At 40.6% G+C, this 15,516-nt stretch overlaps 1 protein-coding gene across 1 annotated transcript in view; it reads left to right on the plus strand.

The window, feature by feature from the left end:
* The window catches only part of GABBR2 (gamma-aminobutyric acid type B receptor subunit 2), a 257,568-nt gene that overhangs the window by 178,029 nt on the left and 64,023 nt on the right, over positions 1-15,516 (plus strand). The window contains exon 13 of the mRNA XM_035124845.2: positions 4,661-4,783. Within this exon, the coding sequence (XP_034980736.1) occupies positions 4,661-4,783 (123 nt within the window). The remainder of the gene's footprint in view (positions 1-4,660; positions 4,784-15,516) is intronic.

Below are 15,516 nucleotides of genomic sequence, written 5' to 3' on the forward strand. Positions count from 1 at the left end.
TGTTTTGTTTTAAAAACCAATAAAGCATTAAAAAAAAGAATTTCTATCATCTCTGTGTTGCCTATTTTCTTACAGGCAATTGTGCTATGGAGGTTCATGGATTAGAAACTGTCATGTTGAGTGGCACTTAGCTTGGGGTAATAAGTATGATTTGGGGATGTTTTGTGATGGTGCTTTGATACTGTTCATCCACCTAGGTCCTAGTGGAATATTGTGTGAGCATTCGTTGTTCTGCTACAGGTGCCCAGTCCAATGATGCTCCATGAAATTGGGATCAACTTGATATTATCAATATTATTGGTTGAATTCTGATATTTTATCCATATGTGTTCCGCATTTGGGTTGATATCAATAGTTCAGTTCTTAGATGGAGAAGAAGCCAGTTGTGTTGTGTGCCACTGTACTGTAGAGGTAGTTGGTTTGGATGTGATGTGCAATTGTGATAGATTCTGAATTTTATATAACTTGTTCTGCCAGCATGGGTATAATATATGACTGCTGCTGTGCAGCTTGGTCCTGGGCATGTTGCCATTGTCCTCATTTTATGTAATCTAGCTGTCAGTCTACTCTGGGGCAAATCCTGATCTATGGATTGCCAACAGCCTTTGTCTCTGTTCATTTCACTTGTTGGCACTGCTTTTGTTGTCATGCATAGCACTGAGAAGATTTGGCCCTTAGCCAAAAAAGGAGGCTGTCGGTGTCCTTGCCAGGTCACAGGTTGAGGGACTGTAAATTCCATCTCTGGTGGGTGCTGGTGATGCAATGCGTTGAATTGCTAGAAGCAGCCAAAATTGTGGAAATTTTAGAGAAGCTAGCAAGCAGCATTTCCTGGCCTTCATGTAACATTCACCATATGCAGGTAGTTCACGTATGTCTAGGATTAAGTGTATATTTTGATGATGACATAGGATGTCCTACCACAGCAGAGGCATTTTCTGTTTGTTATAATAAATTTATTTCTTGTATATTCACATTGCGGTGAGATCCTACATATCTAAAGGCTTTATCAGTCCAAGATCTACCAGGTGTAAAATGAAGAGAGGACTGCTAGTAAATTTGAATGCCTGATATGTTACCAAAAGCTCAAGAAGTACAGCAAGGAGAAACAGTTTCTTGCTGTTGCGTCCTGACAATACATAGATTTGCTGGTTCAGACACAACAAGGCAGATGTTCACTCCAGTTGGATGTTTTTTTGTGCAGTTTCCTGACTTTCTCAAGCAAGAACAAGTTTTGGAGTTTATGTGTGTAGATCAGGGGTTGTCAACCTGGTCCTTACCGCCCACAAGTGGGCGTTTCAGAATTCTAGGTGGGTGGTAGGGGGTTCTATGGCACAAGCTGAATCCTTCCATCGAGCACTGGTGGGCGGTAAGGAAATTTTACCATTAAGAAGGATGCATTAGTGGGTATCCTACTTTCTCTCACCCTAGTCACTGAAGAACATGAGAAGGCCCTCTTGCAATTCAGTGATTCACAGGGGCAAACAATAACAGGGATGGGAACTTGTGGTTTTCCAGATGTTGTTGGACTTCAACCTCTTCATCCTTCCCAGCTGTTGACTCTGCTGGTTGGCGCTGTTGGGATATGGGAGTCTATTACCATCTGGAGAGCCATAGATTTGCCTTACCTGCTCTATTCCTTTGTTTTCTTTTAATTCTGAAGTTTTTTTAAATGTGAAATTGTAATTGTGAGCTGCCCTAAACCTTGGGAATGCATAGGATAGAACAGGGATGTCCAACTGGTCATGTGATCCTGATCGATTGCCAAAAAAAGCTCAACAACTTTGGTCAATCCAGTGGGTAGACCAGTTTATTTATAGTGGGAGTAGATTGCTGTCTCTTGAAAGTTGGACGTGCCTGGGATAGAAGCATAAACAAAATTGGGATTCACCTGTTCTGTTGCAGGTATCCCCATCCAACCTATCTTGAGGCCTCCAAGATTGCTTGTCATAGAAACTACAGTTGCTGAGTGATCCTGGGTGCAGGTGGCGTTGTGGTTGAAACCACTGAGCCTCTTGGGCTTGCTGATTGGAAGGTTGGCGGTTTGAATCTGCGTAGCTCCTGTTGCTGTGTCCCAGCTTCTGCCAACCTAGCAGTTCAAAAGCACACCAGTGCAAATAGATAAATAGGTACCGCTGCAGTGGGAAGGTAAATGGCGTTTTCATGTGCTCTGGTTTCCATCACGGTCCTCCGTGCACCAGTAGCAGTTTAGTCATGCTGGCCACATGACCCGGAAAGCTGTCTGTGGACAAACGCCAGCTCCCTCGGCCTGAAAAGCAAGATGAGTGCCACACCCCATAGTCGCCTTTGACTGGACTTAACCATCCAGGGGTCCTTTTCCTTTACCATTTTACCTGGGTGCACTCACTGCATATGGACTGGAGGATATAGTGGCTCTGTGCAATAAGACTCCAGGATCAGTTTGCAGGAACCAATCAATGGCATGAAACTAGGCATGGGGTCTGTAAGCAGATGCCAGGACCTAGCAAAACAATTGGACTCCGTTCCAGACATCCAATGGATAGCCTGAAAGCTAATCAGATAAATTCACATTACTAGTGGACTGGAACTAACATGGTTCACTCATCTGTATTAATTTGACATTTGGCCTGTGCTGACTGTTGTACTCAAAGGTAACTGCCACTGGTTTCAGTGGGACTGAATTTAAGATTGCAACCCCAAAAGCTTTATTAGCACTATGAAGCCAATCACTTCTATTCTTAAGAATAATATTGGATGTTTCCATATTGGATGTTTCTGATCTACTAAATAAATAAACGGGGAAATGGGGTGTTTTGTAGAGGTAAAAATCTCCATGCTAAGTAAAATGAACACCATCAAGTGCACTATTAAGAGACCATCTGCTGAAAATGAACCAACATATGGCGATTTGCATTTCATTTTTTTTCTAGCATTGTAGCTTACTTCAAAATAAGAAAAAATGGAAACCTGCTTAAAATTGTAATGAGGGAATTAGTAGTATATTAGCTGAATTTTCATAGCAAATCTGCCCTGTAGTGTTGGGTTTGATATTATACAGCTTAGTTAGTGAAATGTGTATTTTAGTTAAAGGAGCAATGAGCAGGATAAAGTTTCTTTATTTTATTTTATGTCATAATCTGTTTATAGAGGTTGTCAACATGTGAACAAGAAGGATAAAATGGGTTGGAGCCAGATTGACGCTGGATCCACACCTACCAGGGAGTAAGTCCCATTGAAGAGAAGCAGAATTCGTTCGGTGTTGTAGCCCTGATTCATAAAAAGCAGCCCTTTGATCACCAATTTGCTGGCAAGAATGTAAGAGGCCAATTAAGTAGGCCCCACTGTGTGATAAGCAAAGGGTGAAACAGTGCCACAATGTAAGGGTGGCACACAGGTGGAAATTATTCCATGGGAAATTAAACAGAGATAAACAGCACACTTCTTATGTTAAAATATTGCATTTTGTCTTCTTCAGTTTCATGAAGGATACATGTCCAGACTGTTAGCTGCATGTAGGTGGTGTTGAAACCAATAGGGCAAGTTAGTCATGACCTCATCCTGTTTATTCCAATATGAACAAAGTACAACTAACTTAAACCCAATTCTAAACAGGCTTATTTAGGAGTATGACATTTTCTTCTTTGCTCCTTCAGCTAAGGTTCAGGTTCATTCTCTGGACCTCTCCTGCTTTCATTACAGCAACCTTCTTTTGTCTTCCCTTTTTTGCCTCACCCTAATATAAGAATGGGGAGCCAGTGGCCCTCCAGATGCTGTTGAATGCCAACTCCCATCAGTTCCAACCAGCATGGCCAGTGGTCAGGGATGATGGGAGCTGTAGTCCAGCAATATCTGGAGAGCGACCAGTTCCTCATCCCTGCTTTAGTCCCATGAGGTTGATGGGATGCAATAGGTTGATGAAGCTGGGCATTTGCTGGGGCCAGACACAGGCAAAGGACCCACCCTGCCACAAGAGATCATTTTCTGCTTTGTGTATATGACATAAAGAAATGACTCTATGTCAGTCAGACCTTCCTGGCATCCTGTACAAAGCAAGCCCTTGACCCCTCCTTCAGTTGTTGGAGTGTCATAAAAGGCTCTTAGGAAATGGGCTGAATAATGCCTCACATTGTATGAAGCACCTAGCACAAGAGAGGGTCCATCTCTGCCCCCACCCCAAGCCCTCTCAAAGGGCAGGAAGGCATTTCCTTATTTTGTTTCTAAAAAACCGATGTGCTATTTCAGTGTTTAGAGATGGGACTGGATGATGCCACTATATATTTTCTGCCTTTCACTTTTTGGATTCAAAAAGTTGAACTGAGCACATAACTGTAGCTTCTGCTGGAAGCTTTAATGAATGTATTTCTGAGTTGGTGTGTGCATGTGTCTGTGAATGCAGAATATATATATATTTAATTCTGAGTATTATTGTCTGTTCCACTATCTTCAGTCTGTATGATTTAGATGTTTGCGCTCTTTAGACAGCACTGGCAAGCAGGAAATGTTGCTTGCAAGATGACCTTTTCTTGTATTCCAGTATCACAAAGACCTTTTTGTGCATAATTAAAAAGCCTTGTTAGCACTGTTCCATACCTTTTATTTATGGCACTTAAGAAAGGCGCCACAGGAATCTCAGACTTATATGGGAATGCCCTCCTACGCTCTCTGCTTTTTTCTTTCCTAGATCATTAAGGACCAAAAGCTTCTGGTAATAGTTGGGGGAATGCTGCTGATAGATCTTTGCATCTTGATTTGCTGGCAAGTAGTTGATCCCTTGAGGAGGACAGTGGAAAATTACAACATGGAGGTATGTCATCACAACTTCTACCATTTTCACATTTGTTGTTGGGGTTGCAATGCAAGACAATGAATGAAAATATATTGAAAGAGGTCAGGCATGGTTTTTTTGGGGGGTGGACTGGAAAGGAAAAATAATAATAATTCATGACAGAAGAAAATTGCATCTACACTCTAAATACAGTCCTGCATCTCTGCCATGCTTAAGAGGTTTTAGATGCAGTAATGTTGTAAACACATGGGAGTTCTCTGCTAAGAGTCTATAAGAGACAGTGTTGCAATAAATAATAGATTTTCAGACTCCATTAGGAGAATTCATGGGGAACTAATGCAAGCTAGACATAAAATGAAGACTTAAAATAAAGTCATCTGCTTAAAAAAAAATCCCTATATGAAGAACTAAGCTTCCATTGCTATTGTGAATCTTTGGGTATTGTAATTGCAATATCCATTATTTTACTTGGCCTAGTTCACTTATGTATAATGTCTGGTCCTCTAATGTCATCTCCTGCAAAAGGTCACCCTGGAAATATAAAGGTCAAGGATGACAGGCCTGGTAGCATGATACTTGATGTATTCTCTGGAAGAAAAGTCTTCAGAAAGTTGAAGGTCTTAAAGGCAGGAGAAACTGAAAACTTCTTTAGCGAAAGGGGATCTCTGTGTGCAGTTGCATCAATATGTTGAAAAAATTAATCTAAAATGGTTTTTCTGTTACAGTGTTTGCTTACAAGTGAGCACAAATAGTTTTTGCATCAACATAAGTGCCACCTTTTCTAACTTCTCTGCTTCCTATCTTCTACTATGTCATGATTCTTATCACATGGTAGTGAAAGTAGCAGAGTTCTGGTGCTTTTTTGGTTTAAGGGCAAAGCCCTCCCTTGAAGTTGCAGCATTTACTAAGGCTCGAAATGTGACTGTGTAGGTTTGGAGAATCTCTGGTAGTTGTGGGAGATTGTGACTATTTTGATGCATGTAAGAAGCCACTCATTTCTTAGGAGCAGTTGCCTGTTTATGAAATGGCTTCCCTGGTTGAGGCCTCACTCACTAGCTCTCACTTGTGCTCTCGCTCTCATTATTAACATTCAGTAGGAATTTTAAAACGTTCTGGTTCACCCAAGCATTTTATGGCAGAAATATAGTGTTCCTGGTAACCTTTAAATTAGTAGCTGTGATGATATGAAACTGTTTTCAGATGTTTTTAATTTGTATTGTTTTGTTGCTTGCCACCCCGGGCTTGTTTGGGAGGAAAGGTGGAATAGACACTTTGTAAATAAATGAACATTATCTGAGAATCTGCAGCAGAGGTAACCAGCATAGTGCTGTCTCTGCCCATTGGTCATGCTGGTCGGAGCTGGAGAGAGCTGCAATCCCAACAAAATCTGGAGGGCACCATGTTGCCTATCTCTGCTCTATGCAGTGTTCTCTGAATGACAGCTTATATTGTTGATATAGAATCTGAGTGAGAGATGAGCAAGAGACCACTCCAAATAATTTTCTAGGATTGAGAAAGTAGCCAAACACTTGTTTTGAAATGTACTTGCTTAATTGTACTTCATACTATTGACAACAACCGTGCTGTTAGATTTCTAAACCAGAGATAGTTAACTTCTGTGTTCTTCTGGATCACTTTGCCATAGATGGGCAGGTACAATAAATAGTACAATAAAGTTGACATCTGCTAGCAGTAAGGATGGCAAATTCATGGAAGATGTGCACTCAGCCAGGGATTTATTTATTTTTCATCTGGAACTCGCCAGAATCATTTCTGGCACCTCTCAGGTGGGTGCCATTACCATTCTAAGAGAATGAGGGAGTTGTTCCTGATTAGTTTGGGCATCTCCTACAACTTGATTCCCCCCTTCCCTTATGAATGAATGTGTTGCAGTGATTTGTGCAAGACCACTTACTGTATTACTGACAGAATGGTATTGTGGGCCTTCTGTTCTCACTGGAGAGATAGCCTTTAAGGGAACTTATTTGCATCCGTAACTGTTTCATACATGCAGTCAATATAAGTTTCTGTATAATAGTGCAATGATTTCAGCCTACATTAGTCACTTCGAAATCTGGTACCTTAATATCTTATCTTAAGGGAGGCCTTACCTCACCTGAATATTGAATCTCCTTAGACTGGCAGAACTCCTTTATCCCATCTGACTTTATAGCCAGGTGAGGTAGCCTGAAGATGGCCTCCTAGTTGTCCCTTGGCAAGTGGGACTTGTATTCAGTATCTTTTAAATATGGTGCCAATCCAAGTCTCACTGAGGTTGATTGCACTTAAAAAAATTATTTTATATCTTCTATCATTATCATTTTATATCTTGTACATCTTCATAAAACTGTCAATGTTTGCGTATTAATTTCACTAGATTACAGGATAAAGCATTAATCATTAGTAACTCAAGCTAAATTAAAAACACAAACAAAACGATTCAAAGATATGGGCAATTAACCTGCTTAAACCAATGGCTGTAATACTTCCCTGAAGAATTCCTAGTGAGAATTATCACCTGTGTTAACAGTAGGAGGGCCGTTTTACCATGTGTGTTTTTAGTGAATTTAGTTAACTTTTGTTCTGGGATTATTTTTATTTTTTAGTAACAGTTCCTGGCCATTTCCTTCTCTTATCATTTAAGGCAGGAAAAAACAGAATGACAGGAACTACATCTGTTGCTGCCCCATAGTCGCCAGCTGCTTCTGTTGATTTTGACTCAGTTACAAAACTGGGTTGTGAATGATTTACTAATCTTCCCCAGTCACCAGAGGGAAAGGACCTTCTCCTCCAGTGTCTCTGTGCTATTAGTTTCCAGTTTAATCCCCCTCTTTCATTGCAAAACATTGTGATGTGAACTTGGGACATAAATCAAAAGGATTAGAGGGATGGGGAAGTCTGCAGCTTCACTTAAAACATACTGATAATGCTGATAATCACATATCATTAGCCCAAATAGATATCTGCTGTTATGTTGGGCTTTTACACACTCAGGACTGTGTAAAGTTTGACATCCAACTCTACAGTTCTGTGATGCTGTGTTATGACAAGTGAGGAGAGAAAATGATGGGTGCTCCAACAAGTAATGTGCCCCCCACCACTTTAAGACAACAGCAGCATCCCCTGCTACTGACCCTGATATGAATATGGTAATGTTGTGTTTGTGGAATTTTCTACCCAGAGTCACCCATTTGGCACTGACTTGTGTTGTTCCCTTCCTTTCATTTAGTGGTTTTTAATTTTATCTTCGGCATATTGGATTTTATTGTTCACTGTAATTTGTTTACTGACTTGAAGGTTTTATGGCATAAAGGCGGGGGTAGTATATAAATCTCCTAAAAAGAAATGAATACATAAATAACAAATGCCTCCCCAAGAAACTGAAAAAATTTGTCATCAGAGCACCAGTGAAGACACTATCTTTTGTGCAGACTCTTATCTGTGCCACTTCTCGAAGTGAGAAAAACAATGTTTAAAATCCTTGCCATATGTGCACACCCCACCCCCACAAACAGACACACAGTGTACATCCACTTGCAATGTATTCTGCAGGTAAGCATTGCACATAGCTGCCAAGTTTTCCATTTTCTCGCGAGGAAGCCTATTCAGCATAAGGGAAAATCCCTTTAAAAAAGGGATAACTTGGCAGCTATGGCATTACACAGACTGGGAGTTGTGAAGGCAAGTAAGGAGATTTTAAATGCACATAGCATTGAGCTGTGGGGTTTAACCAGTTATAACTACTTGGTGATATCAATGAGAGTAAGTGAAGTAGCGGGCAACGAATATTTGCTTATTCATTTGATATAAGTGAATAGGCAAATATTTTTGCATCTGTCTAAAAATAAAAGAGGTAGTTTTCAGTGCTAATGAAAGTGCACACAACTTTTTAAAAAACAGTTTATTCACAGTGTATGTAGTGTTAAAACATCAGGGAATGTTATTTAGCATTAACCAAACTCTCTTTTTAATGTAGATCCATTTATAGGTCCTACTGCTTTCTGCCAACAGAAAATGCATTTAAAATTCCAGAATTACTCTTTTCTTTACTCTTTCCTGCACTTATTACCTGCCTCCCAGCTGCTGTTTTATCCACCCGTTTCCAGTGTTTCTCTTTTCACCTTGCTTTGCTTTGACAGCACACATATTTGTGTATCTGTTTGTGTTCCTGCAACTGTCTTCTGCACAAGATGTCTCTCTTGGAAAATAAGAGCATATGTTATTAGCATACCTTGGTTTCTTTCAACCCTTCCTTGGTATAAATGAATAAGCTCTGCCTGGATAGCTTGTCTGTAGCAGTTAGCAAGCTGGTCCCCAGATAATGATCTCAAGACTTAGGATGCAGCAACCTTTTTTTCTAAAGTTGAGCAGGTCTGAGTCTGGTCAGTGCCTGGTTGGAAGAACAACTGTTGATGCTATTCCTTGCCTTCAGTTCCACAGTGGGTGATAGATGGGATATGAACAAATAATAGCAGCACTCATTAAAAATGATCACTCTGCATCCTACAGCCAGGTGTACACAATTATGGACAAAGACATGCAACTAGATGCAGGGCTGTGTAGCTCAGCGCTATTGTGAGCAAAAGGCTACAACATTTGGTGTGTCTTAAGAAAAAAATGTGAGTGGGAGTAAAGGAGTCTTGACAAGTTCATGGATGATAAGAATATGAACAGCAATTAGCCATGATCAGCGGTGCTGCCAGGTAAATTTAGATCCCGGACTTAATGTTCTTATGGGAGGCTCCATTCCGATGGTCATGTGCATTACTTCCATTGTGAAGCACACAACTAACCTTTCCCCACAGCTCCAATCCATGCTTTGCAACTGCTTCTCATTTCTTATTAAAAGTAAGAAATAAGAAAGGATGTTGTGGTGACCAAAATTGTCCCCACCATGCCCATGCCAGGCTAGAAGTTGACAGTGGGCTTGTTTGTCATTGACTACATTCTCTGCTGATCTCTAGGTAGACTTTCAGGAGGCTCGGAGGCTCTGAACCTTGCCCCCAAAGTCCAGCTGCAGCTGTGCTATTGGCAGTGTTTCTCAAATCATCCTTTAAGGGTCACTAATTTTTCAAAGGGTACATACGAATACTAGACCCTGCGCATTAATCAAAATAAAGACACAGATCTTCTCTGGCTTACAAGCAGCCTCAGCGCGCAATAGAAAGGAAGGGAAATGGAGAGAAAAAGTAGAGGAGTCTTAACACTGTGAAGAAATGAGGCACACAAGTCCAATTCAGGCCAGATCAGATACTCTCTTACTGATATTTGCTGAGGAAGCGGTTACGCTTGTACTCATGAGTGTGCTACCCATATGTGAAGGTACAATATCATTTAAAACATCTTCTTTTTTCACAACTTGCATGTTGTTGTTTTAAATGGTACAAGGGGACTTGGTGGAAACATTGGAGAAGAAGATATTGTAATTAATAGTGAAAGGTTGATGTTCTAAGTTATTCTCCCTCTCAGTCCTTTGAAGTATTCCTGGTTTAGCTACACAGATTTTAAGGTCAGGAGGAGCCATTGAAATAATCTGTTCTGATGTGTTGCATAACATTCACAAATTTAATTTCTTTTAGTTATTACTGTATCAAGCCCATTTAATCATACTCTCTAAAATATATATTTTTAAAGGCCAGTTATTCAGAATGATCTGGGCTGCTTGGCACGCTGCATACATTCACACAACTTGAGAGATCTGAAATATACTGGGATCTATTAGGCGGTGGGGGGGGGGATCTTTTAACAGTTCAGCTCCTTAAAATAAGTTTCCAATGGATTCAGTTTGACAATTTCCTCATGCTTCCTAAAGCATGCTTAGAATTTTGGCCTGAAAACTAAAATAGACGAGAGGAAGCCTCATGTGGTAGCTCTGTTGATGAGTTGTACCGTTTGAGACTGCAGTGGGGGTGGGGAACAAATGTTTGTATGCTCCCTATATAAAATACTTCCTTCTCATATAAAATTAGCCTGTCAGGGAGAAGGTTCTAGGTCATTGCATTCTGCTGCTTTGCGGTTGCAGAAGATAAATCATCAGACATTTGTGTTTCTATATTTGCTAATTTAAGTGTCCCAGTTACTTTTTCTGATGCTGATATTTTAAAATATTCCTTCTTATTTTCTGTTAACTATCCCATTTCTCCTTCAGTTGGTTTTTGCCTTTTAATTTCAAATGCAGATTGATTGTGAACCTCTGCTCCTTTTCATATGTGGAAGCCACCCATTTTCACAGCTGAACAGATATCGAAAGATATTTGTAAAACAAGCCCCTATTCATAATTGCTATAAAATGGTGACTTTTTGTGCTGCCTAGCAAATAACATACCGATCTGTCAATGATTCTACACACCTTATGGCTATATATCCCCTCCCAATCAATGTAGCAACATTGGAAGATTAGTCTCTTTGAAGCACAAAGCCAATGAATTAATGTGACCATATGATCAAAAGCATTGCCAGATTTCACTTGCAATAATGCATTTTTAGGGATCTAAATGAGACATGAAATAATTACCCTGTGTAAGAGGCACACATTGTTTTAGAAAATGGCCATTTATAATTTTAGATACTCCCAAGGATATTTTTATTAATGGCTACACGAGACCTCATTTATGAATTATAGATAGCTGTTTTAGGAATAGGTTACAGGTAGGTAGCCGTGTTGGTCTGGATCGAAGTAAAATAAAAAAATTCCTTCAGTAGCACCTTAAAGACCAACTAAGTTTTTATTTTGGTATGAGCTTTCGTGTGCATGCACACTTCTTCAGATACAGTGAAATGGAATAGTTCATTCTGCTTCTCAATTTGTATTGCTCATCCCCACCAGAGTCCCAATTAGCTGTTCTTCAGGGGGAGCAAACATTGCTGTCATCCACTTTCGCCCTTGGCTGTTTTTCTCCAATTTATGCCTCTCATACCAAGTTTATCAATGTAAAGCTGCATGCGGCCATCTGAACTTTGCAAGTCTCTTCCAGGACTTGATGAAGCTTTCTTATTATGGGTTCATGTAGCCCACGAGTTCACCTTGTCCAGCACTGTCTACTCTTAACTGGCAACGGTTCACCAAAGTCCTAGGCAAAATATTTCTCAAGCCTGCTGAGATCCCTTTTTAATTGGGGGTGTCAAGGATTAAACATGGTGCTTTCTGCATGCAAAGCATCCGTTTCACCACGGAGCTATGAGCCTCCTTGTCCGTCTTACCTTGTCAGCCTGATAACTCCAGATAAGAAGTTGGACGTATTCAGCAATGTACGCTGCCTCCATCTGAGGTGTGACTGGCTGGTATGAAGGACAGGGCATTCCTGTAATACCACCCAGAATATAGAACAATTTGCTATAGGAAATTCAGCCAGCTCCCTCTTTAGGTGCTAAATGAAAACTTATTGGTTTAGACATGCTCCATCAAATCTGAGTAAATGTGTACAGACACCTCACCAAACCTACAACTTCATTGGCACAAAGAAATTGGCTTGGAACTCTGCAACACCTACTTTAAATACCTGAGAGTTAATATACTTAAGAATCTATCTAAACTAGAGAAAATGAACTCTACTCCCTTGGATAAAAGATTTAACAGCTAAGCTCAAAAATTGGTCAAAGCTAACATTCTCACGGATGGGCAGAGCTTCTGTAACAAAAATGATTCTATTATCGCGCCTTCTTTACTTATTCTGAGTCTTACTAAGAGGCATACCTATCTCTCATGCTAATAATTGGCCAAAAAAAATTACTTAATTTTATTAATGCAAATAAGATGCCTTGCCTACATCATGAAACCCTTTATAGGGACAAGAAATAAGAAAACATGGTGATATCTAACCTAAAATGGAATAAAGATTTTGCTCACATTCACAATATCACTTTGATTTTACAAGGCTCAGACCAGGTCCTATAGTTAAAAATGGAGGATGATAGAGGTCAAGACTTTATGCATTTACTCCCTTATCAGAAAATGGAGAGCAAGACACTAGAAGAGATAATTAACCCTTTTCTAAAATCAGATTCAGATCTAAAGAGTAAATCCAGCTCTGTCCACATAGGCTTCTCCTGTGGTATGGAAGCCCATGCCATTAGGATTCCATATTACAGGAGAAGCCTAAGGCAGGGGTTCCCAACAAAATTTTCTCGAGGACCCCTCATCGAGCCGCTATTGTGACAAGGACCCCCATTAATTCCTAATCCTAAATCTAATTCCTAATTCCTAATCTAATTTTTCCAGTAAACTTAACACTGATCTTGGAAGGGTTAGGTTCAAGGGACGCCGATGATTTAGGTTCAATGGACACTGACAAGATCGGTTCGAGAGTCACTGACTTACTTGCTTGAACATCAAATGCATTATCTTCCTCTTCATCTGTAGGCCTTTGTCGTTTTAACGAACCACTTTTTAACCAACGGTCCATTTTTAACTACGCAAAACTGTAGCTTCCGCGAAAAACAATGCTTTGTTTACAAACACTACTGTTTTGCAAAGGCAGCGTGCGCCAATGAGGAGGGAGGGGAATGGAGAAGACAGGGTACCTGCGCAGTAGTGCACAAATGAAGCCGACGCACGCAAAGCATCTTGGGGAGGTGAGCGTTAGTAGAATGCGCACACTGCCTCTTTGCAAAATAGTAGTGTTTGTAAAGCGCCACCTAACGGCATACAGCAGAACTACTGCCTCTATCTAATTCTAGTTTTGCGCTAGACTCTGCTCATGCAGGAAGCGGCCAAAACAAAAAATCTGTTATCATACGAAATATATTTAATATATTTTTTATTCTAATAGCATCTTGCGGACCCCTCTGGCATAGCTCGCGGACCCCTGGGGGTCCGCGGACCACCTGTTGGGAACCACTGGCCTAAGGTATGCAGATACAACAGGCTCCCCTCTTCAAACTTTCCTCTGAATCTGAACATATAGGAGGAGGGGGCTGATGGGAATTTGCTGATGAGGTGAGGAATTATTCTGAGCATGCAAATAGGACTTCTCTCTGGCTCCTTGTCCTTTAGTTTATCTACTGTATATGATCTCTTCCCTGCCCCCTCCCAGTTACTCCTAAAGCTATGTAACAAAGGTGCCAGGTGAGCCTCCCTGGGGAGAGCTTTTCACAAATCTCACCGCTAAACTGACTACTTTCCCTTCATAGAAGTTGGACTGTAGATGTTCCAACAGCTTTGTTTCCTGAGTAGTTGGAATGTTCATAAATAGCTTTCTATACCATCACAGCAGTTTACCCAATTAGTATCAAAGGTTTTGCCATTGCAACACATAGTTTGCATTGCTATGTTCGGATACAGATGGTTTTTATAGTTTCCCAGCCTTGCTTTGGCAAATCCTTTCTTCATGTTTGAGTTCAATATATGTAGGTCAAAATTTAAATAAAAAATAATGTATAAACATATATATGTAATTTAAATTCTAATTGCCAAGCAATTCTATCAACTAACAGCTTGAATTAGCCACACACACACACACACACACACACACACACACACACACACAATTATCGGAGGAGTGTACATTATAAAAGCATGTAATTGACCAAGGTAATGTCTAAGGGTGCTCCGCCTGAGGCAGAGCTTGTTACTCAGTTTGAATGCAATTTCATCCATCCGTTTCTACTATCTATCTAAAGTACATCATTTTATTTTATTTTAATCATGCCCGTCTTTAGAAGCCAAACATGTCTGCGTGGTAGAGCTCATTTGCAAACCCAGCCATTCTGAAACTCAGGAGGCAGGCAGCCAGAAGTTGAAAGTGAGAGCTGTCCATTTCAGCATCTTCTGCCTGCTGGCTACTGGCACTATTCCATGATGGGCGAAATTAAAGGTTTCATCTTGCCCCCTCGAAAAGCTCTTGCAAAACCCACTGTTTGCTTAAATAGAAGCTGACTTGGGGCCAGCTGAAAGAGCTGTTTCGTGTTCCTATAAAAATAATCGCTGGCCCTTATTTTTTATATATATAAAAAATCATTTTCCACATCAGTTTCTAGGGAAACAGATGACATTGTGATAACTGGAAGGCAGCAGTAGAAGCTGACTCAGCTGGTGGCCAGTTTTGTTTCAGTTTCCATGGGAACAGATTTGAAATAGGCATAAATAAACTCACAAAACACAGACAGTTCTATGAAGGGTGGACAGGCATCGTTTCCCAGTCACTTACCTGGGTTTCCTCCCCCTCAGCAGACATTGCACTAATGAAGTTGGCTTAATATCATCTTTCTAGCATGGGATATACTTTCCAAGAATGGCCAGCACCGGGTCATTTTAGAGGAAGGTGTGTGTAGAATAGCTGCAGTCCTGTTCCATTAAAATCAACGGCAGCTTTGTTGTTCACATTAACTGTTGGAGGCTTGCACTCGCAGCAATTGTGAGTAAATCTATCCTCTGAGAACAGTATTGGCTGAGCCCTTGTACCTGGAAATTGGCTTGTGCATTGACCAAGATAATTGGTACACTGGTTGGGTTAGTGAAAAAAGAAATTCTGACTGTAGCCAGATGAAGTTGGAGATGGTTTGGAGGTACATCAAGACAGGGATAGGTCTGAGCTCTATCAGATTCAGCAGCTATAGCATTAAGTCCCTCCAGTCTTTTAAATATGTGAGTACTTTTAGGGCCTGCCTCTCTTTCTTCTGCTTCAGTTCCAAGCCCCATGAGTTCCTTACTCCTCAGGTTCCCTACAACTGAGGCCTTTACCCAATCCTCAGCCTGTCCCACAGAACCACTCCCATCCCTAGGACCTAGGTGAGGTTTGAATCCCTATCAAACT

The sequence above is a fragment of the Zootoca vivipara genome, chromosome 8, assembly GCF_963506605.1.
Source record: "Zootoca vivipara chromosome 8, rZooViv1.1, whole genome shotgun sequence".
Lineage (NCBI taxonomy): Eukaryota > Metazoa > Chordata > Lepidosauria > Squamata > Lacertidae > Zootoca > Zootoca vivipara.